Here is a 24,689-nt window from a genome sequence, read left to right as displayed (position 1 = left end):
TTCATTTCTTCTTCGCGCTCCTTCCTCCTCCTGTCTTCCTCCCTTCGCCTCAGCCTCTCCCTCTCTCTCCGCTCCACCTCCCATTTCTCTTTCTGCGCTTGCACTTTAGCACGCTCTTCTTCCTTTTGCTTCCCTCGCTCTTCGCGTTCAGCCATCCGACGCATCTTCAGCTCTTCCTGCTTCTCCCTATCAAATGCCTCTCCTTCTGCGTAGTCACTCCGCGTACCAAGTGCACGAGCCATTTTACTGAGCTCCTCCTTTTTTGCGGCAGCGATACCGTGGCGATCTGACGGTTTCAAGCTCCTGATATCGGGTTCCATGCTGCTAAGATTCGCAAGCAGCTTCTGGCGCAGAGCATCAACTTCTTCCTGAATCTTTTCTTCATCGAGTCTGGGCAATGCTCAGATTTGACTAACGCCAAAGCAAGCGTGTACGATCAACCACGCACCCTTTGTCTTCAAGTTCAAGCTGGAGCTCAAGACATTTTACCTCCACCTTGCGTTTCCGCTCATGTTCGAGAATCTCTGCATCTGGTTCACGGTGCTTCGGAGGTGCAGCATCCCAAGCAGCTGCACGCTCTGCGGGAGTCTGGTAGGAGCGCAACACGGACAGATTGCGGACGACATAGCCATTAGTGCCACTAGAATCAGGTTAGAAAAACAGTTTCAAGTAGCAGGGACATTATGGCATACCTTCCACGAGGAGTTGTGAGACCTATCCCGTTATACATGGTGGCTAGTCGAGAAGATGGTCGTTCAGGTCAAGAGGCTGAATCCTAGCGCCGAAAGCAGCAGCAGGCTTGAAGACTGCTATAAACCTGACCAGTTACATCAAACCTGTGGAGGCTATAAATCGGTCGGTGCACACCAAAGTGTTGCTCTATACTATATAGTCTATACAATTGTATAATTTGTATTTGTCGATAATCGTTAAAAGTGTGCCGAAAGGAGGGCAAAAATTAGGCGGAACGGGAATTGAACCCGCATCTCTGACGAGAGTGGGATTCGAACCCACGCCATTTCTGACTAGTAACTTGCCTAGTAAGCCTGAAACTAGCGCCTTAGACCGCTCGGCCATCTCGCCCGTATCGTGTTTCTCTCCTATACACGAGGAGATATAGCAGCATACAACGGAATATTATCCCCGTGTAGTAGGGTACAAAAATGTCGTTCTTAGTATATCATGCATATTGTTGAAGACTACCCGATAATGTCATCGCAGAAGGCTATGACGAGGCTTCAAAGAGCGGGTCGTCACGGTACTTCTGATATGCGGGTCGTGCGAGACAGTTCAGTGCAACCCGCTTGTCCGTCTCGATATCCTCTATCAATGCTTCTACACACACAACGGCACGTTAGGCTGTCAATCTGCTGTACAAGAACTACACTCACCCTTTGAGACGTAATCAAGCTCAGGACGAATGTAACCCAGAACAACCACCCTCATCTCGTGACCATAAAAGTCGCGCTTGAAGGGATACATGACATGAATTTCCTGCCAACACGTTAGTGCCATGTAAATTAAGACATGAAAAGGCATACAGCGGTCAATTTTTCATTCTTGTAGAATGGATTCCAGCCCAAGCTCATAACCATCGGATGAACCTGGCTCTCCTCCCCAGAGAGTGCTCTCTCATCGTTGCTGATAGGAAGCACCTGAGCGAAACCGTAGTAGACTCCTGTTTGAGTGACCTCGCTCATGGCGGGCAAGGATTCATCGGGAAGATTGGCTGTAACGAAGCCATCCGCTAGCATCACAAGGAATGTGAAGTTAAGTGACACTTACCAGTTGGGCAACCGAGGTCTTTACCACCCCTCCCAAATCCCTTCTGCACGGCTCCAGAAAGGGGGATGGGGAATGGGAGCATTGGCTCGTCAGGACCGACAATCTCAGGCCGCTGGGCTCTGAAGGTGCCCTTTGAGACTGGTGCAGGAGGGCGCTCATGGGTGGCCGTCTCAGCAGCGGTCTGTAGCATGGTCTGTGCGATCGTCATAGCGAAGATGGGCGTTCAATATCGCGGGTGGAGGGGGGACAGGGCTAAGCGATGCGTCGAGTTATCGGCGAGATATGGATAAGGCCTGGGGAATTTGAGAGAATAACCGCGGGTCCGCATGAGAGTCAGTGCTACTCCGAGGCGGCGTTAGCCAATCCACTCCAAGCACTGATCGACACGTGCATTTGAGCGCTTCTCTCACCCCGCGTCTCTCTCGTCTCCCCCATGTCTGCTCAGGCTTATTACCCCCCGCAGACGTACAGCAATTACAGCCAGCAGTACCAAGGCTATGCACAACAGTCAACACAGTACCCCGCACAGTACCAGCAGGCTGCACCAGGCCAGGGCCAGCCCTCACCATTCCCATACACACCAAGCTTAAACTCGCCCACCGTGAAAACGCCTGGCTCGCCACCACCGGAACCAATAGCTGCACCCGACCTCGCAGAAGTTACCGAGGATGTAGCGTCAAAGGCAATGCAGAGGCTTATATCATCAGAGCTGCAACACGCAGGATTTAACTCTGCTTCCCATGCCGCCCTCCGCCGGCTGGAACAAGAAACTACAGCTTGTCCGTTCCCCTGGTCTTTATGATGCTGATGCGCATTGTGCTAAGCAAGTGTAGTTGTAGAAGAAATCTTCCGTCGCGCCCATGACTATGCCAACCACGCGAACCGAGCGCGTCCTATTGCTACGGATATCATGAACGCATGCAAGGAGTTCTATGGGATAGAGACTAAGCACTTGCATCGTATCGAGCTGATGTCGCGCAAACGGAGGCAAGGTGAGTGTATCTGATCTGTGGAAGAGTGCAGGGACCTTCAACGACCCGAATAATAGAGCATTCAGAGCCAGAACCCCCCACCCTCATACCTCCACCCTCTCGTTCCCCTTCCCCGGAACTTCTGGAATCAGACGATGAGGGCATGGGGCCTGTCATGCCAGCTACGCTTCGCCTACTTCCTCACTATACCCCGCCATTACCGCCGAAACATACCTACCTGCGAACACCGGTAAGCTGCCCCCGCATGCTTCCCAGGCTCTAGCTCAGTACTCAACTTTCACAGGCTTCGCCACCCAAGAAGGCCGCATTGCCATCACTAGAGAAGAAGCTGAAGAATGCAGGTCTTGTACAGGAGTCGCTCAAGAACCTACTCCTCGCCACGGAAGAGAACGCCGATAACGAAGATGGAGAAATTCTTGGCGCTGTAGTCAATTGGGAACCGACGACGTACTCGAGGAAGCGGTGGAAACTCGGTCCCTCATATCCATGATTATGGAACTTCCTAATACTATCGCCATTATGATGTGCTTGGGCAGTGATACACTGGGATGCATGCGAATACTAGGGGCGGGTGAATAATGTTTGGTCTTTAGCTGCGAACATTCCTCAGCCGAGCAGATTGGCGAGTGGGCTGAGGTGGGTTGGCGCGTTTTGCGCGTCCTCTGAGTGCTTTCGGCCGCGGAGCTGCGACTTTTTGTGGCGGTTCTTCCAGATTATCATGAGTGAGGCCGGTGTGCGCTTCTACGTGCTGCGAGGCTTGATCTGGTGTACCGACAGGATGCTCCGAGTGGCGCACCTCCCGAGGACCGTTGTCACCGCCCTCGATTGCACACCGTGATACCTGACGCATCCGCCGCCTCTTCACAGCGGGCTCGCCAGGTTCGGGTCGCGGCGTTTTGCTCTCGGCTTTGGGTGACCGCCCTCGTCGTTGCTTGGGTTGTTCAGACTTTTGTGTGCTCTCCCTCGTAGGTATCGATGAAACAGCCCCGTCCGTTACCTGTTTGACCCGAGTTCCGGTGTTGCCACTCTGCGTCTCTGTCGATTCAATGGTCAAACTAACAGGACCCGCGCTAGTATCCCGACTTTGGCTATCGACTGCCTGTCCAAATCCAGCTGCTGTTCCATCCCGGGACGTGTTCGGAGTTGCGAACACTGCTTCAGGCTGCGCAGCCTGTGCCCGCTTCGCCCTGGCACGTGGTTTGGGCTTCGCTCTCTGAGGGACAGACGTGCCAGTTTCTTCAGTAGAAGAGGCGTCCGCACCTGGCTTCGGGCGTGGTTCTTGCTGCACAGCCTGAGCGCGAGCTTGTCGACGAGGCTGCGAAGGGCCAGCCACGGGCTCGGGGGCTGAAACCCCGCTGTCCGGAAGAGCGGGGCTGCTGCTCGCTGTTTGCTTCGCCTTGCGTTTCATAAGGAGAGCATGGCGATGACGACACTATAGCTGTCGGTTAGATTGTATGCGCGAAGGCCATGAAAAGGCATACTATATTATCAGTCCTGCCGCCCCCAACCCTGAGGCTAACCTCCTTCCACTTCTCTCCGAGCTGCTCACAGGCAGATAGCAGCATCTGGTCTTCTTCTTCGGACCATCTGGTCCTACTCACGGTAGGGTTCACACTCTCCTGCCAACGATCGCGACACTGTTCGTTGCTTCGTGTGGGCACGAATGTGCAGACGTCCATCCATGACCGTCCAAACACATCGACAGCGCGTTTAAGCCGCTCGTCCTCTTCTGGTGTCCATGGACCGCGACGAAGATTAGGGTCGAGTGTGCGTTGGTAGCGATTCTGACATTGCGCAGCTGTGGCATCTTCGGAGATTTGTCGAGCCACTGCCGTGGAAATAAGACTCAGAGACAGCATCAGCAACAGAACGAGCTTACCGAGGAGCCAATTCTCAGTTCCATACACCTTGACCATCTCTAATAATCGTTGGTCGCTTTCCGGCGTCCAAACGTGCTGCTTTCGTGTAATAGCGTGACGCATGCAATCAATAGGTGTTCGTCTCGTCTGACACGCGATGAACTCGGTTAGTTATACCCTTTCCTCCTCCTGCACACTGAAAGGCTCACCCCAAGCTTAGCAGCAATCTCGACCCAGTCCACTTCACCCTCCTTCGAATTCCCCACAAGCTCTTTCACCTTGGCGATCTCCGACTGAGGCCACGGTGAATGGCAAAAGTCGGGATGGCGCTCTCCGAGCCAGCGTATCTCACATTCCACTGCCGTTCTAGAGACACCACTGGGGCCTGTAGCAGAAACCTATAAAGTCCCTTTTATCGCAAACGAGCGGGCAACTAAACGCGGCATACCTTCTGTGCCACACGTTCCCAGTTAATTCCCTCCTTGTTTTGTTCAATAAAAGGCTGGGAATGCCCGTTTAAGGCGATAAACGGCTGCTGGCCTCTGCGATGCATGTGTCGGGATGAAACACGTATAGCCGTATGTAGACACGGACTGACCTCCTCTGAGCCTCGAGGGCACATATGCGGTGATTCTCTGAGTACACCGCATCCGCTAGGGCTTCGAGATCGGGAGACTTCACTGCCAAGTCGGTCAGGAAGAATCACGGAAGCAGACGTACGCGCGTACTAGAATGCACTGCTGTACATTGGATATATTGCCGACGCTTTGCAACATCTTCGGCAAACGGGTGGTCCTACGCGACTAATGAGCATCAGTATCAGAGGTCTCAAGACACCACTTACGCCAGGTGCGATCTCGGGTGGTATTGGTCCAAGGGCCTTTGCCGCACCAGCTAGCTCCAAATGCCCGCCAACGTCAACGTCGGGCTCGTCATTCGGTGCTTGTGCTGCTGCCTGGCATAACGGGTCGTGAAGACCTCGGAGATTGGTCCGTGACGAAAAACATACCAAGAGCTTGTCCACCGCCTCTAGCTCTGCTTCAAGTCTTTCCGTATAAACTTTGAGCGCATATTGGTGATCTTTGTTTGCCTGCAAGACTTCTTGTGTGAGCTCTCTCACGGTAGGTGGTGTCGAGGACGAGGAAGACATGGCTCCGCGGAGACAGCGTACAGGCGCCGTGTGGGCGAGGGAGACGCGCACTGTCGCGCGACCGCGTGGAGGTGTTGCTTTAACCCAAACGACACACTACTGCCACCACTCTTAGTATCGTTTCATTTGGCTAGGACGGTTCTCGGATAATGGCCAACGCTTCTGCAAAGCGCGTAGGTAAGTCTCGTCGCTTTGCCTGTCGCGAAGTCGCCTAAAGCGGCTTCATGGCCTTACAGCCTCGCAGAATGCTGCAACTGTCAAACACTTGCGGCTAGGCATGTTCATCTCTAGTGCGCTCGCCTTGGTGTTTCGGATGGCCTTCAGCCGCGGCTCTCTTTCGCCCAAGACTTTTGCATTTTGGATTTACGCGTTATCGCTCGTCCCCTCAATTTTCCTGACCCGCTACCTGGAACGGATCGGTTCTCCTCGACATGATCCTACAACTGGCACACTCATTTCGTCTGGCGAGGATCTCGCACATCCCGGAATACTAGAGTGGTGTTTTGACGTTATTTACATCACATGTGAGTTCATATCACCTTGATGGCTGCATCCCTCACACCTTGTCTAAAGGGGCATGCCAAGTCGGTAGCGGGTTGTTCGGGACCTGGGTGTGGTGGTTATACCTGATCGTAAGTCCTTAGGCCATCCCGACCGTAAGCGCGCTTTTCATCATTTACCGCCATAGATTCCTGGGTATGCCGTGTACAAACTCTGGGGCTCTGTCATCTCGCCCATACTACTTGGTCGTGGCGGATCATCACCAGTGGAGGCAGAAAATCCGGCCCCGCAACCCACGAGCAAACGTCAGGAGAAGCTGAAGAAACGGTCCGAGCGGGGAGACCCTCGAGTGCAAGCACGCTCGAAGTGACCGCACTCAGTCGTTTTTTTTCTCCACTGCTGTTATCTTAATAAAGTACACCTTTCACTCGTTCTGCAATGATGCGAGTCGCTACGCTCAGCTCTGAGGCTATAGTCGACATCGAGTTAAAATTATACAGCGCATTCTCGCATCAGCGGATGATTTCTGGTGAGCTCACCGCTTCAAACATCTGTTACTGACTGACTACGTGCAGACGCGCGAATCTATTCTGATGCCACATTTAAGCATATCAGGGGCCAGAGTGCTATCGTGCACGTTACTCCTCTCCCGTGTGAATGTTTCCCTGGTATCAGTGAGCTCCGCACGACGGTTACTACGGTTGCGTCCCTTCACTTTTACCTTTGCAGTTCATGGACCCACTTACTAGCCATCCATATGTGAGTAGTCGTTGCGCGCTTCCTTATGCACATGCGTGCATAGTGCTTGTATTGAATTCATGGATTTGCAGCATGAGTTAGTTTACATGCTCCTCGCCTGCCATTAATCTCGTGAAGAGCCCAAAGGCGGATGCCCGAAATGGTCGTGGATGGGTTTGAGATATCGACGTCAACAGCATGCACGAGACACGACTCCCTCTTCGTCACAGATCTCCCGCGAACGGCCATGCCTTTCGCCCAGACCTTCGAGATCAATACCACCATGTTATCTCCAGCTTTATCCTGAGACATCGCGGTCCTAATGTGGTCCCGTCGCATGCATCGTATTCATTAAGACTGACAGCCATCTCAGCTTCCTGATACACTTCTACGACGCCCAACGCAAGCGGAAGAAAACTAGACGTCGATAGGGTCAGCGATTCTTGTATTTCGTCTTCGCTGAACTCTGCGTTAGAACTCGAGCACACGCCGTCCGCGCCAATTCTAGTTGTTGATTTGACAAGTCACGCGATACATTGGCATACTTGGCAATCATGCGCATTCCACTGAATGGCTGAGAACGGCCCTTTCATCCGGTTCCCTTGGCCTCGGTTACCTGCTGCGTTGTCGCTGACTGGGCTTGCTGATTCCGGCCGAATGCCCGGCTGGCGAAGATCTACATTGGCGTCCAATCGCGTTGCAGATGAGAAGCTGGCGTTCCATGTGAGCCGGCCCAAATCGTGCCTTGACAAATAAGTAAGTGAATCTTCGTCATGAAGGCCGTGCAGCGCTACAGATAAGCCGCACAGATAGCTCCGTCGCCCCACAAAAGTGTATGGTGAGTGCTGGGCGTACATACGGCACTTGGATTTGACCGATAAAAAAGCTTGTCAAAGGTGAGCCGGCTGGGTTCACTCCTCCGCGGAGTCCACTGCCCCTCACTGACTTCTGGCTACCCGCTAAGTCGGTATCGGTAAAACGGGTGATCGGAAGAAGCAGCGATTCCGTCATTGACGAAAGTCAGAACCTACTTGTGCAACACCTGGCCACCTGAAGTTTTTGCATATTTATACTTCGGTCGCTTCTGCTACGGTTCAGCCAGACAGCTCTTTCGCCCACTCGCCTCCCTCAAACACCAATCGCATCAACGACACGACCTAATGCTTTCCCTCACCGTGCTCGCCTGTGCGGCGGCGGCGGGTTTGGCTCTGTGGAAACTATTCCAAGGGTACATCACCGTGTCCTCTCTCGACAATATACCTGGACCCAGTCGAACTTCCTTCTGGAGAGGTGCGCCTCTTAATCCTGTCTCCTCGCTGCACTTGTCCTCACGGGAACTTCGGTACGTAGGAAATCAGAGTGATATTTACAACCGCCATGCCTGGGGTTTCCACGACCGAGCTCGGGAGTCATTCGGATCTGTCTTTAAGTTCTGGGGACCTTTAGGCGTGAGTTCGTCTCATAGTCTCCGCCCTATAGAATCTGACTGATACTGACTTCGCGTTTTCAGACCCGCGGCCTCTATGTCTACGATCCGAAGGCTTTGAATAATGTCATAAACAAGGACCAGCTTATCTACGAAGAGAGTCGCTGGCTTATTTCGTACGTTCCCCGCGTATCATGCGGGCTGTGATTCTTACCGCCTTTAAGATGGAACATAAATGCGTTCGGTCTTGGTCTTCTTTCCACGCTTGGCAAGTACGAAGTTGTTAGTAGCTGCACACCGAGAAACTTACGGGTAGGAGCTGTTTACAGGTGAGCACCACCGCAAGCAGCGGAAGCTACTGAACCCGGCCTTCTCCATCAACCATATGAAACGCATGACTCCAATTTTCTATCGTACTACCCATCGCGTAAGTCGATCTGCGTAATGCATTGCCCGTTTCTCCGCTGACTGCCTCCTTAGCTTCGAATCGCGATTGCATCCCAAGTGGGGAAAACATCTGCGGAGATGGACCTTCTTGGATGGCTGGGTCGCCTGGCGTTAGAACTAATCGGTCAGGGTGGATTAGGTTATTCGTTCGATCCACTTGTAGCAAACACTAGCAATCCATACGGGGAAGCGATTAAGGACTATGTGTGCGTATTCGGTCGAACATCTCCTTCGCAAAAACTCACGTCGTCTGTATTAGACCGGCTGTGTTTAGCGTACAGCTCTGGCGTACTCTATATCCTTACGTCCACGAGTATATCCCATCGAGCGTCCGGAATCTCCTTGCCCCGCTTCTTCCCTTCCAAAGATTCCGGCGGCTTCGCGAAATCATCGGTGCCATGGATCGCCACTCAAGGAGCATCTTCCATGAAAAGAAGGCTGCTTTGGAGAAGGGTGACAATGCGGCTCTTCAACAAGTTGGCGAAGGAAGGGACATCATGAGCATCCTAAGTAGGCGGCTTCCCACATAGTCTATGGAATTGAACTGATTGCGATGTCTTGTAGTGAAAGCAAACATGGAAGCCTCTGACGAAGACAAACTCCCTGAGGACGAACTTATTGGACAAATAACGTCAGTAGCTATTGTAACGCCTAGCTATCATGCCGGCTGGAGACTAATAGTTAGTACAGAACTCTTGTATTCGCTGCTACCGATACGACATCCAATGCACTGTCTCGCATCTTCCAGCTACTGGCGGAACATCAGGACGTGCAGGATAAGATGCGTGCGGAACTGGTGGAAGCCAGCCCCAGTGGTGAAGATATCCCTTATGACACGCTGGTCGCATTGCCTTACATCGACGCTGTTTGTCGAGAGACCCTCCGCCTGTGAGTTTCTTGCAGCCTTCGGATGAATAATTGCTGATGCGGACTTCCTAGTCATCCTCCGGTGAACTATATGGCCCGCGAGTACGTATTCTGACTGATGACCGCATCTTTTACTCACACACTTAATAGAACGCGGGAGGACGTGATTATGCCCCTATCTGAGCCCATCCAAGGAGTCAATGGCGAAATGCTATCAGAAATACCTGTACCCAAAGACACTACCATTCTCATCGGTATCCGGGCTTGTAACCGCAACAAAGCTCTCTGGGGTGACGATGCCGATGAATGGAAGCCTGAGCGATGGCTCTCCTCTCTACCTGATGCTCTCGGAAATGCACATGTGCCTGGTGTATACTCTCACCTGTAAGTGTCAAAAGCATCTTAGAAGATTTTGTGCTTGACTGCCATATAGGATGACATTCTTGGGCGGTGGAAGGTCTTGCATGTGAGTGTTCTTGTCAATTCCGAGGCACAAATCACTTATCTCGTAATATGCGACAGTGGCTTCAAGTTCTCCCAGCTGGAGATGAGTGAGCAGTTCGTGATCTAAGTTTTGATGCTTTGACTAACTCTTTTCGCAGAGGTCGTTCTCGCCGTTATGCTGCGCTCCTTCAAGTTTCTCCCGGGAGAAAAGGAAGTCTATTGGAATATGGCAGGTATCAACTACCCTACCGTCGGCAGAGAGAGCAACAAACCTTCCATGTACTTGCGGCTGGAGCCCATCGGCTCGCAGTAAGAACGACTTTTATTGCGTCTATACTTGCACATTGCAGTACTCTGGCGTCGATAGCTTCTTGGAGAAGACAATGTTCGTGTCCAGTAGCTAGCTCATCATGGCTTTGTATAGCTACCACGTATCTCAAGATCGGGTCTGCTATGGATATCGTTCACCTCGCGACATGGGCAGGCTTGCGGAAAGAGGGCAGAGGGCAGAGTTCCCCGATCTATGGTGTATATTCAAAAACGTTGCCATCCGCATCAAAGTTCTCGTGTTGTACGCCGCTCCTGATCCAACCGGCGAAGGGACCCTGAGACCTTCTCAGAATGTCCTTCGCCATTTGGTAAGCTTCCGAGTTGTTCTTCGCGCTACGATAGGTTACGCCTATGAGAGAGCTGAAACGGCAGTTTGGCTTTCAGGCACGCTAGTATGCAAAAAATGTCCTACTTACAGCACAGAAGGCGGTTGCAGCTTCTCGTCGAGGCTCTGACACAGCTTGAACAAAGAAATCTTGGAGACAAGGGGCCTAGCAGATTACACGTCGGTCCAATCACGAAGAGCAAGACGTTACTTGTTTACCAGAATTTGGCATTGTGACGGTTCTTCGGCGATATACCACGCCTAAGACCGTTGATGAGAGCCTCAAATTTCGGGGTATCTGCAATCCAGCACAGAGCTAACGTGTAGTCTGTGAGTACAGGCTACTAGTCAGGGAGAATCATCCACGTACAATCATTGCAAGACGTTTTTGCGTCTGCGAGAGACTTCTTGGAATGCACGAAGTCCAGCGACGTAAAACGAATCTCTGGGTGCTTCAGCGCGTAGCCAGCGGGCAGTTGATGAGCTGTGCGAAACGTCAACAAGCTATGGCCACTGAGTAAATGCAGAAACATACAGTCTACGAGGTTTAATCTTGACCAGAAGGCTCTGTCACAGTCTTCCTGGATTTGCGGCCGCATGGCTTCATCCACTTCGCCAATAACGATCGAGTCAATGTATACGGGACGGAGATAGCGCGATGCTAGAGCTCCCTGTATACCCAATACATTCCAGCTTGCAATCTTGTCACTGCAGGACATGGACAGGGTTGGTGGCGAGTCGGCGCGACCGGGTTTGCTACGGAGCACACCGTACAAAGAATAATTATCTCTTCCTCTCGCAGCTGAACCAGGAGGAAGATTTGGAAATGCACCGGAGTTTTTGAGAACTGCCATCTCCTCGTCCTGGAAAGCAGCTAGATGGCGAGTAGACGCGTCGCCGCCTGTACTTTCGATACTCAGAGTGGCATCATCCGAGCATGAGTCTTGACTTACATGGGAGAGTAGAGACATAAAGGTGCATTGAAATATGTGGCGCGAGGGCGAATTTACCACCCGGCTGCTCGCGGACCCACGAAGATCCTGCTCGTGAACCTGGTCTCTTAATTTCCTCTAAGAACCAACGAATGGCGCATCTCCGAGCCAAAACTTCTGCATGGCTGTCGTGCACCACATTTCCACCATTTTCCAAGCGTATGCCAGGTAGACACTTGGAGCCTGTACCCAAGGAGATGACCTTCAAGCTCGCGTTGTCATCTGATAGGATAAAAGCAGCAAGGATCGTAAATTGACGAGGTGGTGGCTTGAACCTGAGCGATGTGTACTGCTTGAATACCGCCTCGACTATAGCATCTGACGTTGGTCGTATCATGCGAAGTCTCCGAGTAGTACCAGCTTAGAGCTTCAAATATTACGTAAGGAGTCTTCCAAACAAGTAGCGCCTGCGCCCCCTCAGTGCATCAGCAGTTGACGATAAGCTTGAGCAGTGAAATCCTGTATTCCGCCTACTACACTACTAGAAAGATCAAAAATTTAATGTATGAGCCAGTCTGCGCCGAGAGCACAACCAGAAAACTCAAAAACTGAACAGCTATCGACAACGAGGGATGTAAGTACGTCTATATATGGCGTACATTAGACAGACAGCAAGAAATAGAGGCTGTATGAGTAGCGTGGAGCGCTTCAGCCGTCCGCACCATTTGCACGCATGCCAGCTTTCCGGCTTTTCGACTTGCGAGCACGGATACCCGGACCATCCGGTGGCGGCTCGAAGCCGAGGGCACTCGGTCGATAATCCTTCGACGGCTGCTGCGGAATCTGCGGGGAGGTTTGTAGTGGCGACGACTGAACCTCTTGCTGGTCCCACCCGGCATCCATGAAGTCGTCTTCGCCGGGGTACGCCATAATCTCTTGGGTATCAGGGTCGACATACGCGATCGGTAACGGCGCCTCGTACGCGATGATACCCAGCTGTCGACAGTAATACGCGGCAGCTGCATAAAAAGCCGTTTTGCGTGTGAGGCGGGCACTCCAGTCTTGCCAATTACTACATAAAGGTAGTTAGTGCATGTCGCTAGAATTCATTCTGAAGGCGCACCCATTATGGCTGATGCCTATGGTAATCTCCAGGTGCCGCATGTTCTTGATGTTCTGCAATGTCACAGAAGTGCTGGGCTCGAACCACCTATTTTTCTCCTTCGAGAGCCAGTTGTTCATGCACTTTTCAAGCTCATCGAGCTTCTCCAGAGGTGTACGCCAGTGCACCTGTAAAGTACAGGCCTCTGCGGTTTTCTGGAGATCGAGGGTCAGGAAGAGGGTGACACTCATCGACAATCGCACTTACTCCGCTACGTCGCGCATTGGTGCTGAGGAAATACTACGGTCAGTCTACATGCTAAAAATAATACGTAAGCAATCTTACATGAATTTGGTAAAAAGCTGGCTGTTGAAGTAATAGGATTCAGTGCCGTCCTGGCGGGTAAAGACAGTCTACATCCAGATGAGCGGGCACGCTAAAATATGTAATTGCAGCGCAACGTACAGCAAATAGGCCCATCTTCTTTACAACCAGGTTTTCATCTAGCTTGGTGTCATTTTGTGTCTCGAGTGTAGAAGCAGCGCACATACCGTCAATGAAGCATCGATCACCAGTATCGAAGGGGCTACAGTCATCAAATGTCAGCTCTGTAGCGAGCCGAAGACTCGGGAAAGGCCATACTGTGTGACGAACAAGAACATGACAGCGTCGAATGCGTTGCTGCACGCGTTCTTGAAGACAAAGCTCAAGCCAATGCCCAGCGTATACAGACTCGTCAAGGAATTACCGACACTGACGCCGAAGACGCTGAGCGAGATGAAAAACAAGATGACCAGGGCGAAGAACAGCAAAATGTTATCAAGCGTCTGCAGCGCGACGCCGACGTCCCGCATAGACCGGCTGAGGGACCTGCGCTCCTTGTACACCTTCAGCAGCGTCGTTTTGATCTCCGCACGCGTGATGTCGCCGTTGTTGTCCGTGTCAAACACGCGGAAAGCTTCCTGCGCCTCCTCTTTGGAGGCAAACGCAGCCTCGAAATCGGAAGGAACCAGGTGGGTTCGCCCCGGGCTGCGGAATGCGTTGTACATGCTCCGTGCAAGACGCTTCGCTTCGTATGATGACGAGACGTCCCAGACCAGCCCGCCGAGATCAGTGTCGAGGCGACCTTGAATGTTTCTTGCGTCATGCAGCACGGCAGCTTTGACCGTCTTTGCGGCACTCTTTACCGCTGCCTTTACGTCCAAGATATCTTCAGGATCATCGCCTCTGTGCGAATGCCGGGGCGGGTACGTATGCGGGCTCGCAGAGCCGGAGTGGCTGTGTTGCGAAGGGGTGATTGGGTCTGAGTCTACTCGCTCAGGAGAATGACTGAAGAAGGAGCGCAGTTGCTTATGCTTTCCCTTCGATTTCATGACAAGCATCGCTTCAATGTCTTCATTGGTTGTATCGGAGTCCTGCCTGTCAATGCGTATTTCATGCTCGAGAGGGGACGGAGAAGGTGCACGAGACTGCGACGGAGTTACATTCCAAGAATGCCCTCGTGAATGAGTGGGAGTCCCAGGGCGTGACGAGGAGAGGTAGGTGAAGGCGTTGAACGAGCGGCTGCCGAAGCCTAGCGATGCAGATTTGTTGTGAGAGCGTTTGGGTCTATGTGCTCGGAGCTTCTCTATGACCTTGAGGGTCTCTTGCACGGCATCAAGACGTTCCCGATACGCCGTACGATGGAACTGGAAAGCTGCTCTGATTGAGAAGGCGACCGATTACGTTGTATAGTCCGGCCTTACCGATTGCGTGCGTCAGCATCTTCTGACCGCATATAACCAGCGCGAAGAAGAACATGAATTCGATTACATCGTATAACTGTGCCGCATCAATTTCTGTATGCTACCCGAGAGAGAAGTGCACTTACCCGTACGGTGTATCCAGCACGACTGTTGTCAGTGTTGTCCATGTCGTAAAGGCCGTATATATTCGTGAAAATGATGACCCAGCTGACCCACGCACTCGCGGCATAGAAGACTGGTTTGATCGTATCCTTCACCCCGCTGTACATTTCTGTCCGTGATTTCACGTTTTCGCTGACGTGTCCCCAGGCAATGGCGATGGTATAGTTCACGACCACGGGTACAATCTCCACGAACAGTGCGAGGTACCATGAGATTGTCAGGTTAGCCGCGGCCCAGAACAGCCATGCTTCGATGTTGTCTTTGACATAGCGGCGATGCTCGTTTGGATGGGGTTTGTACCAATAGAAGTGGACGAGTAAGGCTGGCGTTATGAGGATTCCGGACACAAGTGTTGACCCGACGAGTGATCCAAAGGTGAGCGCCAGAAATCTGGAAAGCGTGAATTAGCATGCACCAGGCCTGGGCGGGGCTGAGTGTGTCCGCGCTCTTTCTATGGCCTCAGACACGCTCTAATATGAACCACGACAACAGGAAGATGGACACGCACCTTCTAAAGCCCCACGACTCCTTCCTCAGGCCCATGTTTTGTTCGAACCGTGCCTCTTGGTCAACTAGATCCTCTTCCGCGTCCCAGTCGTAGTCGTCTTCCTCGCCGTCATCCGTCTCAGCGATAGAGGGTGACCTTGATCTCGGCGATCTCGCGAGGTCCAGATCGGAGTCGGCTCGCTTGAACGGAGAGCCGGGGTGCCCAGGACTTGGCAAGTCGTCCTCGAAGCGAGCTGTCTTTGCGCTCATATGTTTGGGATGCTCCTCGCCATCAGAATCATGGTCGGAGCTGTCGTGTCTCTTGTCGACCATGGCAGACATTTCAGTGTACAGCTCGACATTTGACCGCGACTTATAAGCCGGGGACTCTTCTGGGTATGGACCCAGGTGGAAGTTGGATCTGGGCGGGTCACGTCGATAAGGAGGGGAGGGTAATGAGCTGGGAATGTCCTCAGCCGAAGTCGAAAACAAATCAGAATGTGGAGGCCGCCGAGAGGTTAATTGGGGGGAAGAACGACCAAATGAATCCCGGCGGGCAGGACCCGGATCTGTAGTGGGCATTCTTCTTCACTTTGGAGTATCAGCCGTGGAGATAAATGGTGCTGGCTTGCGCACTGTGTAGGCTCTGGCCAGCGGGGGCAAAGCACCTCGTCAAGAGCAAAGCACCTCGCCAAGAGCAGGGCAGGCAGACAAGGTAGCACTAGTCGCCATTTGCGTAAATTGCGAGTCAAGATGGATCCACCCTTCAATTTTTTGTAGACCTAACTTCCCTTCAGAGGATCATGCATGTGGAGCGAGCGCTAGCTAATCTCAGGGGTTTTATCCATTCGGGTCCACAGTGACCGGTTGACCCTCGAACCGTTCCCATTTGTCGTCGCAATGCGTGTCTGAAGCGTGTCAAACACAGGCAGAAAACCTTTCGACGGTCGCAAATCAGTGGGAAGGGAGCTCGAGGTATGCCGACGTGCAATATTTACAGCCACAGGCACCTGCGTCGGCAGGCCATGAAAATGACGTCGCCATCGCCAACACCTAACCCTAACCTAGCTCGTGTCGCGTTGTTAGTCCAGGTCGTGCTCGCCACTTTGACAGCCACCGTTGTAGTATCAGCTCCAATGACGCCACTGAGAGTCCTGCATTACTTAAGGGCTCCTCTGTTCCACTTCTCAGCCACGGAACTTGTGCACACAAATGCCTCTTTGCTCGTCGTATTCCAGCATGTCTACCGACCCACAGATCCGCGACTTCGAAAAGAGGATCGCCCAGGACGCCCGCACCGACCAGAAGAACCTTGACCATGTCGTCAAAGACCTCAAGAATGCCGAGAAGGCCCATCAAAAGGCCATCAAGGTACGCGACTCCCCAAATGAATTCTACCCAGGCTCTAACGGACACGTTTAGGGTGCGGATAATGCTCAGCACCAGCTGGACAAGGCCGTCCAGCAGGAACACAAGACAGCCGGTGCGGTAGAAAAGGCTGAGCACAACCATCAGGCCGCGATTCAGGCTGAGGCGAGCGCAGAGAAAAGGCTGGATGTAAGCATGTCGGCCATGCCGGCGTGTCTCGCTTTTGTAGCTAATGGTTGAACGTTGTCTAGCTCGCGCGACAGTATCAGGAACGTCTCGAACAGGAGCTTCAGAAGAGGCGAGGCTCTGTCGACGAGTGGGAGCATCGCAAGGACGTGAATGATGTACGTAAGCCATGTCACTACTGTGTCACATTGACCAACGCTTTCGCAGCAACAACGCGAGATGAAGCTTGCAGACATCCATAACGATGCCGCGTCGCGAGCCGGCTCTCGCGCCAACAGCGTCAACTATGGTTTAAAGAACGGGGCTCGTAACCCTGGTGCCGCCGCTGGCGTGAACGGAGCCCAAGGTCCTACCGCGCCTGGCGTTGGTATGGGACCATCTGGCGCTGCTGCGTAATGTGCCTTATAACGGCATCCTCTGTATTTTTCTTCGTATAAGTGGTTCAATCTGATTATTCTTGTCATATACCAGCATACTCTACGGTCACATCTCACGAAACTTCTGTCTGATATCTTATACCGTTGTAATACCTTGGTGTGTACGATAGCAATGTACCGTAGCGAATTAACCTTTCAGTGCCTTTCACGACTTGGAATGAAGAATCAGGGACTGTCACACTACCGGCTGACTGAACGTGATCAGGTTCCGGTGGCGTTCATCGCAAGCCGTAGTTCGGGTATCAAAAGCGCAGGGCGGGCCCGATTTGATCGAGTTCCTGTGCTAGTGACGCAACACTCTCCTCGGAGTACGCGCATCGGTGCATGCAATGCTTTCAAGAGTGCACCGAAGATCCTTGATGGAGGAAGTAGTATGACGGCATAGAGTACTATGTCTACTGCCGGACTCATTTATAACTCTTCGCGCCGCAACTGCGGTCTTCATACTCGCGATTCTGATTCAAATCCTACCGGCTTTGTCCGTTCCTACGTGGCCATCCTGGCAGAGCTCCGACCTTCTCTAGGATCATCAACGTCCTCGCGGGATACACGAGGCCAGTACTAAAGATGTCTAATCCGATCTTGGGCTCATTTCCGCTCCCTCGCATCTGCAGGCTTGCCCATTGTGGGCTGCTTCTGTACCGGCGAGTCGTGTGCCATCGAACATAGGACCTCATTGACTTGACACAAGAACCACACACACGAATTGGCGGGCACTCGACGCGGCGGCTGTAAGATGGGGACGCTGCCATTTTGCCACTCGCGGCTCCTGTGAGCCGTTTCCTGTCTGGACATGCGCTCATCCTGCTTGGGCAAGGGGCAGAACCCTCTGGAGGGGCTGCGTCGAAGCCTGCCAAATATTAGTGGCTCGAGTGAAGAGCCGTCAGCGGGAACGTGGGCCTACCGCGCTCTGAATTCCATGTCGGACCTCGAGGCCCCTGGACATCAGGGTTACACTAGCCAGCCTCAAGGATTAAGTCACGCATGCCGGCATGTATCATTTATATAAACCGTCAGCCTGCATTGCTGCATCCCCTACTCGCAGGCTTTTCGCGCCACCACCACCACCCACCACCCACCAGCACACTACTACTGCCCCCGAAAAATCCCGTACTTGTTTCCAAAGCAATCATCTATGGCGTACCCAGCATACGACACTTACAATCAGGGCGGCGTTCCCTTCCCTCTCTCTCGCCGCCCGTCCATGGCCTACACTGATGGATATGTCGACCCGCCCCTGGCCTCTGGTGCTTATGGAGAGGTAAGCGGAACAACGTACGACGCATTCCGGACGCCGCTGACGGATATGCGAACAGGGCTATTCCCAAGGTTCATTCCCGGTGTATGCCCCATCACGGCAGGTGAGCCAGTATAACGGCGGCGGCGGCGGCTATGGTGTGTTCCATATTCTCTCGAGCTTCCCTAGCTCTGACCTCCATGCATAGCTTACTCCGACGCATACGACGGCCGAGATGCTTACTATGATGAAGGCGCTGCTGGGTATTCGACACCCTGGACTCCCGGTCTCTCCAGGCGGCGCCGCCACTCTTCGGTGTCGGCGCGCCAGCGCCCATCACTCGACAGCTTCCGCCGACCGAACGGCACGCTTGTTAAGTTCCGCCGCAAGGGTGGCTTCCGGAGTGGCGTCTCCCTCGGCGAGGCGATGGCAAACGTCCGCATGAGCGGGAACGACGACTACACATTCCACGACCTCAACGTCGACCCGAGAGGAAGGGTTGTCCTCAAAATCAGAGTACGCCGCTCGCGAGCATGACATCTGCCCAGAGGCCCTGACGTGCTGCTTTTTCTAGTGGTCGGGCTACACTTCCATGACTTACGAAATCCCGGTCGACGGGTACGAGGGCCGTGTGCAGCTGCAGACGCTTGCACGCAGGATTGCGCGTGCGTGCGTTCACTTCCTCCAGGTAAGCATGCGCCCCCGGCGTGTGTCTCTTGCATGATGCCTGTCGCGACCCGGCTGTGCTGACTGCTCCTCACCCGCAGGCAAACATGATTCCGATCTCATGGGACCGCGTTATTCTCTACCACCTCGAGGAGATCTCCATCGGCGTGTGGCAGCCCGTCCTGTCCACGAGCTGAACCGACTTGTTAACGCAAACCGACAACGACATCCTATTTATCTTCACTTGCTTTCTTTCAGCAATCATGTACCATAGCTGCATCCTCGTCTTCCTCGCCACATGCGGAGGTCGTCGCTGGCGACAACTTCTGGCTTCAACACCCCACCACTACTCATATGCTCATTTAGTACGACTTCTATTTATCTTCCTCTGCCAACAGACAATCTCGACGAGTTGTGTATAGGGCGTGTGTCCGTATCCTGTCTTCAACAAATTGAAAGATTAGAGTGTGAATGATTGCATATACATCGAAACCAGCAGTGACCAGGCGTCAAGTGAAGCTACGATACACGAGAAAAGACGACCCAAACACATAAGGCTCTACACCTCGTTGTCAACTCTTCCCCAGTAGCTAAGCGTTCTCAACTCTTTGCTTAGCCTGTTCTGCGGCAGGTAGGGCCGGTGATTCTATCGCCGCAGGAGGGCTCGCTATGGAGGATCTGCGCCGCAGGCGGGACGTGAGCTTCTTGACGGGGCTCCTAGAAATGAGAATCTGTGTCATTTTCACGTTGCTTCGTGAGATGAAAAAGACCCACTCACCATGGCCGCGACGCCTCGCTCGGTCCGCTTTTAGCACGCACAGGCTGCACGCTGGTCATCATTAGGGGCTGACTCTGGCGCAGGACAAACGTCAGGTCCGGCACAGGCGAGGGCGAGGCACAGGGACTCACCGGTGCCTCCCTCCTCACGGTCCTCGACATGACTACCTCCGACTGCGCCACAACCCTGGGCGCGGCCGCCACGGGCTGGTTTCCAATCAACTCGGGCGGGATGAAGACAACGTCGACCGAGGCACCGTAGGCGCACGACACGAGATCATGGGCGGATGGCATGTCTTTCGACAAATCGAGGGAGTTCTTCGTCCAGGTGTTCCCACGGAGGCTTTAGGGGTGGCAGGCTGCGGGCATTCACGCAGACACGCCGCCTTACCAAACCCTCGCATGTTATATGCGCAGAGCCCGGGCGGGGTGTGACATCTGATCCAAGAGCCACCATATCCAATACGCGCTCTTTGTTGCAGACAAGACGGGATACGCCGTGAAGGAGATGTGGTGCTTGACAAGTCGTATCATGATCAGATGTAGTTCTAGGTGGAGAGTGGTGCGTACCATGAGTTTCAGGCTCCATCGCAGCACCCTTAGGGCTCAGCCGGCTTGGCGCCAGCTGTCGATGTCCAAGAAGAGTCTATATTGGTGCGGATATTTACAGTACATGATATGCATGCGCGCGAGTGATAGTTGGTATTGTGATGGTACAAGTCAGCAGCGAATTAAGAAAATAAGAATGCGTAGAATGGATGTGTCCAAGACCGATCGCGCAAGTCCTACATGTCCATAGCGAAAAAGTCTCTCACGGGAGACGGCAACTCTGAACCAACTTCGCTCATGGCCTCGTCCTCATCAAAATCGCTCGGGATGCTGAGCGGCGTGTCTGACAGCATGTCCCAGCCCCTCTCAGCTGCCTCCGCGCCATACTTCTGGCGAATAAACTGCAGTCTCTGCATTAGTCGCTTGTTGCGGGGAGTCACCGGCCATGCGTCGGGCTGAGTCTGGGACCCATCGTCGTACGCATCGCTACAGGCCAGACCGGCTTGCGTCGAGGTCTCGGCTTTAAACTCGCTTTCGGGGTACTCGGCAAAAGGCAGCGAGCTTGGGATCGGCGCGAAGGGGTTCTCGTCGTCAGGGAGGTAGCCGCGCGTCTTCTGTGAAGGCGTCGCATTGGGAGTAGGCACGCGCCACTGGGGCGATTCTGGCACAGTCTGGGAGCTTTGAGCACTCTCCTCCGTTCTGCACATCTCGTGTTCGCGTGTCTTCACAATGGGCGACTGAGGCGACTCTGGGGCAGTCTGAGAACTGAAGGCATCTTCCTGCCCTGAGCGATGATCACGAAGCGCTTGCCTTGAAGGGGTGGCAAGGCATGAGCATGGTGACTCAGGCTGAGTCTGGCTACCGTCGGCCTCGAACAGATGGAGCTTGCTTAAGGTCTTGAACGGGGACCGCGGTGATTCAGGAACAGTTATTGAACTGGCATGACTTCGAGGTGTCCGAGGTGCGATCCGCTCCAGGAGTGGAGACTCGGGTTGGGTTTGAGACTCATCTAAAGGTGACTTTGGCATAGTCTGCGAGCCGACACGAATATCTTTTTCAGGAGAAACTGAGGCACCATGACCGCTGTCTGCAGCGGGTGTGCGGTCTGATGTCCCAAATGGCAGTACGCCACCCGTGAAAGGATGCTTTGTTACAGTCTTGCGTTTCGGCGTATGCGGGCTGTGAGCGAATGGCTCAGGGAGTGTAGATTGAGGGAGTACTGGCGATGCTGGGTTATGTGCGGACTCTGATGAGTCATAGACAAGCGAAGGACGAGCAGACTTACTCAGCCTGTGGCAAGAGTTAGCATGGAGCTCCGCTGTAAGAGGTATAACGTACCGCGTTATTGGGGAGCAAAGCAAGACATAATCGATTGGATTAAAACTACTAGACAAAGACAGCTCTTCCTCTGCCGGGATAGATGGTGGTACAAAATCTGAGGATGCCCGACCTACTAGGGCGTTTAACCTTCGCCCAGAGAATTAAGTGGCAGAGCTTACTCTCACTGGTGTGACTATTTTTTCCAGGAGACCAAAACTCAAGCTCGTCTTCGTCACCCTGAGAGCTAGGCACTATCATATCACGCTCACTTTTCGAAGGCGTGCGTCCGACAGCTGAGGCTGAAATCCCATGTAATTTGGAGTATCTTGTCGGAGAAGAAGGTGCACCAGAGGTATCCAAAGAAAGGCTAGACGAGTGCTGAAGGCGGGCTGGCAGAGAAGGCAGCTTGAAGAGCCCGCCCATTGTCGGCTCTGAACCAGTACCGTCAATGAAAGGATTAAGTTCTAAATCTTGGCTGCCCTGAGATGAGGCAACGATCTCAAAAGGACCAGCAGTGGGCATCCGCCTAGCAGAAGATATGCGCGAGGTTGGAGGCGAGTCGGACGAGACTCTGGCTGGCGGTGAGCTTGCGATGGACATCCTGACCGCACGGACTGCAGTGTCCGGTGTGGGCTGCTGCAAAGTATCTGGGGGTCGAGTGCGCATGTGAGGAGTATGTGTCGAGACAGAAGGCTGGTGGCTTGGCTTTTGTGCGGGTGTTGGTGTCGACCGTTGCATGGCACCTGTCCTGGGTTTGAGCGCCGTAACAGGAGTGGGTAAACCCACATGTACGTTGGTGGATGATAAAGTAGAGGAGTCCGACAGTTGTATAACCTCGCCTTCTTTGTCTGCGTCTGCACGTGCCTTCGAGCTTTCGTCCTGAGCAGGTGTCTCAACGTCACCGAAGACGTTAGTCTCCGAGCCCAGGGCTTGGAGTTGGAGTCGCCTGCGCTTAGGTGTGTTGTGTGGAGATGTAACAGGCGAGACATTCTCCTTAATCTTGTTTTTGTTATCCTCGACGAGAAAGTCATCCTGGGAAGAGGTGGTGGGTGGCTGTTTGTCACGTTTTCTGTCTGCGGGGACCTTGGTGGTGGAGGGCGGATTGAGATAGTAGGCCAAGGGCATCTGACCCTTAATCTTGGACCCGCTAGCTTTGGGCTTGCGCATTGCTGAAGGCCACCGGGAGCCTCGTTCCAGCCGACGTCAGTGTAGCTAATTACTAGTAGAAGACGCTCTGGCGCTTACAACGGCACGTTCTCAGGTGACCGCGCAAGGGCGCGTTGTTTGTTTAACTAAAATCAGCGTTCGGAGAAAACACGGTTTTTAAACTCCGCTTGAAGTTATAACGCGTCGAGCCGGGTTGGACCCCTTTCACTCTCGCCACACTCATGCCTTGCCACCGCGCCGCCCACTCCCTGCTTAAGCTGAGCAAAAAGACTGCCCGCCCCAAAGGCGCAAGAGTCTCCCGCCTGCTAATCAAGAGACACTCCTCCAAGGCCAAACTTCCTACGCGAGGCACCGCTTTCGCAGCTGGATATGACCTGTACAGGTGTGTCGCCTCCCGGAACGACCAGACTAGCAGCTGTCTCATATCCGATTCAGTGCTGAGAAGAAGACTGTACCCGCTCATGGCAAGGCACTTGTCGACACCCAGCTATCCATTGCAGTCCCAAACGGGACATACGGACGCATTGCGCCGCGTAGTGGCCTTGGTACGAAATAAACCAGACATCTCCTCGCATCTGCTAACTTTTCCTCAGCGACAAAATTTATGATTGATACCGGTGCCGGTGTCATTGATCAAGACTATCGGGGAGTCGTGCACATCCTCCTCTATAACCTGTCAGACAAGGACTTCGAAGGTTCGTTCACTCCTGCACCTCTCAAAGAATTGACATCCCTTACATGTGAATGCTTCTAGTGGAGGAAGGCGATCGCGTCGCGCAGCTCATCATCGAACGTATCTATACCCCCAAGATTAAAGAAGTTGCAGAGCTGGACGAGACTGTGCGGGGTGTGGGCGCGTTCGGCTCAACGGGTGGGCATAATGCCCTCTGATGTGTCTCGTTCTGTGTAGAACATAGTCTGTTTCTTGTACGGGAGTATGTATTCGATATTTTTAACGTCTGTATAATAGCCCTAGATTACAGCTTTTGTCACATAAAGCCTCAATGATCAGCCACAAGGGATGATGGTCTGAGTCGTAAACGGCCTGACTGGAACATCTACCTGCAAGACGTAATAGAGCGCGTACTTTACCTTCGTTGCAGCTCGTGATGCTGCCCCTGGAACCGACGAGAAGAGCATAATGATACTGCTAGCAGCGAGGATGGAGGAATGGTTGAAGGTGTTTGAAAGCTCGGCCAAGGAGCCACGTGCCGCTTGCATTCACACAGCCCACGATGAACATTGACACCACCAGTGCTGGGCTGCCGAAACGAAATTAGCACGATCTTGTGAACGAGCTTCCGCGGACTCGCAGTTTGTTTACCACAATCTGCAGCGAACACGAGCGCTCGGCCAATCTGGCTGAGCCGTTGCAACTTTAACCTTCAACGGTCAATGTTCAAGCTTCAAGATACACGTTGCCTGCCAGGGAAAGCGCCGACTCTAAGCCGTCATCCTGATTGAGAGCTAGCTTGCGCCATAATTGGCGGGTCCGACAGGCAGGAGTGTATCTCAGGCCTGGGATGAAAACTGACTGATAGTGACTGGGGCGAGATATTGTCTTCATAAACGGTGAGGAAGTGAAGTAGGACTCGCAGCTCGAATGTTCTTCAGCTCATCGAATAACTAGGGAAGCGCGGTTGAAAATCAGCTATTACGTGCGATCGGGGGGGGGGGGGGGGGGGGGGGGG

The 24,689-nt window shown here is 53.2% G+C and overlaps 12 protein-coding genes and 1 non-coding gene across 13 annotated transcripts; 6 read left to right on the top strand and 7 right to left on the bottom strand.

Annotated features, from left to right (window-relative positions):
* Positions 1 to 116: 116 nt before the first annotated feature.
* On the bottom strand, positions 117 to 730 carry PHACADRAFT_63497 (uncharacterized protein; the record flags this gene model as incomplete). Its single annotated transcript, XM_007391955.1, has 3 exons — positions 117 to 390; positions 449 to 640; positions 693 to 730. Coding segments are annotated over 3 exons (504 nt in total), but the record flags the coding sequence as incomplete, so codon positions are not given.
* A 259-nt stretch (positions 731 to 989) lies between these two features.
* PHACADRAFT_t21 lies at positions 990 to 1,083 on the bottom strand. The gene has a single exon. It is a non-coding gene; the product is annotated as a tRNA-Leu (tRNA).
* A 1-nt stretch (position 1,084) lies between these two features.
* Positions 1,085 to 2,018, bottom strand: PHACADRAFT_249956 (uncharacterized protein). The gene is made up of 4 exons (XM_007391954.1): positions 1,786 to 2,018; positions 1,542 to 1,729; positions 1,392 to 1,494; positions 1,085 to 1,335 (listed from the first exon to the last, which is right to left on the bottom strand). The coding sequence occupies exons 1-4, from the start codon at positions 1,991 to 1,993 to the stop codon at positions 1,226 to 1,228; spliced, it is 609 nt and encodes a 202-aa protein (XP_007392016.1). The 5' UTR covers positions 1,994 to 2,018; the 3' UTR covers positions 1,085 to 1,225.
* A 177-nt stretch (positions 2,019 to 2,195) lies between these two features.
* PHACADRAFT_249954 (uncharacterized protein) lies at positions 2,196 to 3,035 on the top strand. Its single transcript, XM_007391953.1, has one exon. The coding sequence runs from the start codon at positions 2,219 to 2,221 to the stop codon at positions 2,585 to 2,587; it is 369 nt and encodes a 122-aa protein (XP_007392015.1). The 5' UTR covers positions 2,196 to 2,218; the 3' UTR covers positions 2,588 to 3,035.
* Positions 3,036 to 3,040: 5 nt separating this feature from the next.
* Positions 3,041 to 5,786, bottom strand: PHACADRAFT_170024 (uncharacterized protein; the record flags this gene model as incomplete). The annotated part of the gene is made up of 9 exons (XM_007391952.1): positions 3,041 to 4,209; positions 4,259 to 4,605; positions 4,657 to 4,783; positions 4,846 to 5,034; positions 5,085 to 5,178; positions 5,235 to 5,316; positions 5,365 to 5,431; positions 5,481 to 5,591; positions 5,646 to 5,786. 9 exons carry the CDS (start codon positions 5,784 to 5,786, stop codon positions 3,367 to 3,369), a joined length of 2,001 nt encoding a protein of 666 aa, XP_007392014.1. The 3' UTR covers positions 3,041 to 3,366.
* Positions 5,787 to 5,912: 126 nt separating this feature from the next.
* PHACADRAFT_249951 (uncharacterized protein) lies at positions 5,913 to 6,729 on the top strand. Its single transcript, XM_007391951.1, has 4 exons — positions 5,913 to 5,963; positions 6,023 to 6,310; positions 6,360 to 6,418; positions 6,475 to 6,729. Exons 1-4 carry the CDS (start codon positions 5,936 to 5,938, stop codon positions 6,655 to 6,657), a joined length of 558 nt encoding a protein of 185 aa, XP_007392013.1. The 5' UTR covers positions 5,913 to 5,935; the 3' UTR covers positions 6,658 to 6,729.
* A 1,118-nt stretch (positions 6,730 to 7,847) lies between these two features.
* Positions 7,848 to 10,709, top strand: PHACADRAFT_249950 (uncharacterized protein). The gene is made up of 15 exons (XM_007391950.1): positions 7,848 to 7,921; positions 7,990 to 8,315; positions 8,376 to 8,473; positions 8,536 to 8,627; positions 8,676 to 8,719; positions 8,781 to 8,878; positions 8,932 to 9,104; positions 9,158 to 9,408; positions 9,463 to 9,529; positions 9,589 to 9,786; positions 9,838 to 9,867; positions 9,916 to 10,149; positions 10,199 to 10,231; positions 10,288 to 10,316; positions 10,368 to 10,709. Exons 2-15 carry the CDS (start codon positions 8,186 to 8,188, stop codon positions 10,520 to 10,522), a joined length of 1,632 nt encoding a protein of 543 aa, XP_007392012.1. The 5' UTR covers positions 7,848 to 7,921; positions 7,990 to 8,185; the 3' UTR covers positions 10,523 to 10,709.
* Positions 10,710 to 10,730: 21 nt separating this feature from the next.
* On the bottom strand, positions 10,731 to 12,193 carry PHACADRAFT_191808 (uncharacterized protein; the record flags this gene model as incomplete). The annotated part of the gene is made up of 6 exons (XM_007391949.1): positions 10,731 to 10,899; positions 10,956 to 11,030; positions 11,084 to 11,180; positions 11,235 to 11,348; positions 11,400 to 11,765; positions 11,818 to 12,193. The coding sequence occupies 6 exons, from the start codon at positions 12,191 to 12,193 to the stop codon at positions 10,731 to 10,733; spliced, it is 1,197 nt and encodes a 398-aa protein (XP_007392011.1).
* Positions 12,194 to 12,504: 311 nt separating this feature from the next.
* Positions 12,505 to 15,561, bottom strand: PHACADRAFT_86174 (uncharacterized protein; the record flags this gene model as incomplete). Its single annotated transcript, XM_007391948.1, has 10 exons — positions 12,505 to 12,868; positions 12,920 to 13,113; positions 13,166 to 13,187; positions 13,244 to 13,311; positions 13,364 to 13,401; positions 13,450 to 13,484; positions 13,541 to 14,594; positions 14,644 to 14,719; positions 14,769 to 15,195; positions 15,314 to 15,561. The coding sequence occupies 10 exons, from the start codon at positions 15,559 to 15,561 to the stop codon at positions 12,505 to 12,507; spliced, it is 2,526 nt and encodes an 841-aa protein (XP_007392010.1).
* Positions 15,562 to 16,530: 969 nt separating this feature from the next.
* Positions 16,531 to 17,241, top strand: PHACADRAFT_191806 (uncharacterized protein; the record flags this gene model as incomplete). The annotated part of the gene is made up of 4 exons (XM_007391947.1): positions 16,531 to 16,662; positions 16,714 to 16,848; positions 16,911 to 17,003; positions 17,053 to 17,241. 4 exons carry the CDS (start codon positions 16,531 to 16,533, stop codon positions 17,239 to 17,241), a joined length of 549 nt encoding a protein of 182 aa, XP_007392009.1.
* A 1,154-nt stretch (positions 17,242 to 18,395) lies between these two features.
* PHACADRAFT_249944 (uncharacterized protein) lies at positions 18,396 to 19,590 on the top strand. The gene is made up of 5 exons (XM_007391946.1): positions 18,396 to 18,543; positions 18,599 to 18,677; positions 18,728 to 19,035; positions 19,094 to 19,207; positions 19,287 to 19,590. The coding sequence occupies exons 1-5, from the start codon at positions 18,418 to 18,420 to the stop codon at positions 19,380 to 19,382; spliced, it is 723 nt and encodes a 240-aa protein (XP_007392008.1). The 5' UTR covers positions 18,396 to 18,417; the 3' UTR covers positions 19,383 to 19,590.
* Positions 19,591 to 20,064: 474 nt separating this feature from the next.
* On the bottom strand, positions 20,065 to 23,071 carry PHACADRAFT_181451 (uncharacterized protein). The gene is made up of 3 exons (XM_007391945.1): positions 22,011 to 23,071; positions 21,850 to 21,961; positions 20,065 to 21,801 (listed from the first exon to the last, which is right to left on the bottom strand). The coding sequence occupies exons 1-3, from the start codon at positions 22,996 to 22,998 to the stop codon at positions 20,748 to 20,750; spliced, it is 2,154 nt and encodes a 717-aa protein (XP_007392007.1). The 5' UTR covers positions 22,999 to 23,071; the 3' UTR covers positions 20,065 to 20,747.
* A 140-nt stretch (positions 23,072 to 23,211) lies between these two features.
* Positions 23,212 to 24,402, top strand: PHACADRAFT_137229 (uncharacterized protein). Its single transcript, XM_007391944.1, has 4 exons — positions 23,212 to 23,380; positions 23,434 to 23,543; positions 23,592 to 23,693; positions 23,753 to 24,402. Exons 1-4 carry the CDS (start codon positions 23,220 to 23,222, stop codon positions 23,887 to 23,889), a joined length of 510 nt encoding a protein of 169 aa, XP_007392006.1. The 5' UTR covers positions 23,212 to 23,219; the 3' UTR covers positions 23,890 to 24,402.
* The last annotated feature ends 287 nt before the right edge of the window (positions 24,403 to 24,689 follow it).

Source organism: Phanerochaete carnosa, assembly GCF_000300595.1.
Source record: "Phanerochaete carnosa HHB-10118-sp unplaced genomic scaffold PHACAscaffold_2, whole genome shotgun sequence".
NCBI lineage: Eukaryota > Fungi > Basidiomycota > Agaricomycetes > Polyporales > Phanerochaetaceae > Phanerochaete > Phanerochaete carnosa.
Note: the sequence above shows the minus strand (reverse complement) of the source record. Positions and strands in the feature narration are given on the sequence as shown.

Excerpts from the sequence above, each read along its gene's own strand:
- PHACADRAFT_249956 (XM_007391954.1), bottom strand. The coding sequence starts at position 1,993 with ATGACGATCGCACAGACCATGCTACAGACCGCTGCTGAGACGGCCACC. Across the intron at positions 1,495-1,541 it reads AGAATGAAAAATTGACCGCT|GAAATTCATGTCATGTATCC; the intron begins GTATGCCTTTTC and ends ACGTGTTGGCAG. Across the intron at positions 1,336-1,391 it reads GCTTGATTACGTCTCAAAGG|AAGCATTGATAGAGGATATC; the intron begins GTGAGTGTAGTT and ends TTGTGTGTGTAG.
- PHACADRAFT_249954 (XM_007391953.1), top strand. The coding sequence starts at position 2,219 with ATGTCTGCTCAGGCTTATTACCCCCCGCAGACGTACAGCAATTACAGC.
- PHACADRAFT_249951 (XM_007391951.1), top strand. The coding sequence starts at position 5,936 with ATGGCCAACGCTTCTGCAAAGCGCGTAG. Across the intron at positions 6,311-6,359 it reads TGACGTTATTTACATCACAT|GGGCATGCCAAGTCGGTAGC; the intron begins GTGAGTTCATAT and ends CCTTGTCTAAAG. Across the intron at positions 6,419-6,474 it reads TGTGGTGGTTATACCTGATC|ATTCCTGGGTATGCCGTGTA; the intron begins GTAAGTCCTTAG and ends TTACCGCCATAG.
- PHACADRAFT_249950 (XM_007391950.1), top strand. The coding sequence starts at position 8,186 with ATGCTTTCCCTCACCGTGCTCGCCTGTGCGGCGGCGGCGGGTTTGGCT. Across the intron at positions 9,787-9,837 it reads TGTCGAGAGACCCTCCGCCT|TCATCCTCCGGTGAACTATA; the intron begins GTGAGTTTCTTG and ends CGGACTTCCTAG. Across the intron at positions 9,868-9,915 it reads GTGAACTATATGGCCCGCGA|AACGCGGGAGGACGTGATTA; the intron begins GTACGTATTCTG and ends CACACTTAATAG.
- PHACADRAFT_249944 (XM_007391946.1), top strand. The coding sequence starts at position 18,418 with ATGGCGTACCCAGCATACGACACTTACAATCAGGGCGGCGTTCCCTTC. Across the intron at positions 18,678-18,727 it reads CGGCGGCGGCGGCGGCTATG|CTTACTCCGACGCATACGAC; the intron begins GTGTGTTCCATA and ends CTCCATGCATAG. Across the intron at positions 19,208-19,286 it reads CGTGCGTTCACTTCCTCCAG|GCAAACATGATTCCGATCTC; the intron begins GTAAGCATGCGC and ends CCTCACCCGCAG.
- PHACADRAFT_181451 (XM_007391945.1), bottom strand. The coding sequence starts at position 22,998 with ATGCGCAAGCCCAAAGCTAGCGGGTCCAAGATTAAGGGTCAGATGCCC. Across the intron at positions 21,962-22,010 it reads AAATAGTCACACCAGTGAGA|GTCGGGCATCCTCAGATTTT; the intron begins GTAAGCTCTGCC and ends ACGCCCTAGTAG. Across the intron at positions 21,802-21,849 it reads CTTTGCTCCCCAATAACGCG|GCTGAGTAAGTCTGCTCGTC; the intron begins GTACGTTATACC and ends CTCTTGCCACAG.
- PHACADRAFT_137229 (XM_007391944.1), top strand. The coding sequence starts at position 23,220 with ATGCCTTGCCACCGCGCCGCCCACTCCCTGCTTAAGCTGAGCAAAAAG. Across the intron at positions 23,381-23,433 it reads GCTGGATATGACCTGTACAG|TGCTGAGAAGAAGACTGTAC; the intron begins GTGTGTCGCCTC and ends TATCCGATTCAG. Across the intron at positions 23,544-23,591 it reads TGCGCCGCGTAGTGGCCTTG|CGACAAAATTTATGATTGAT; the intron begins GTACGAAATAAA and ends ACTTTTCCTCAG.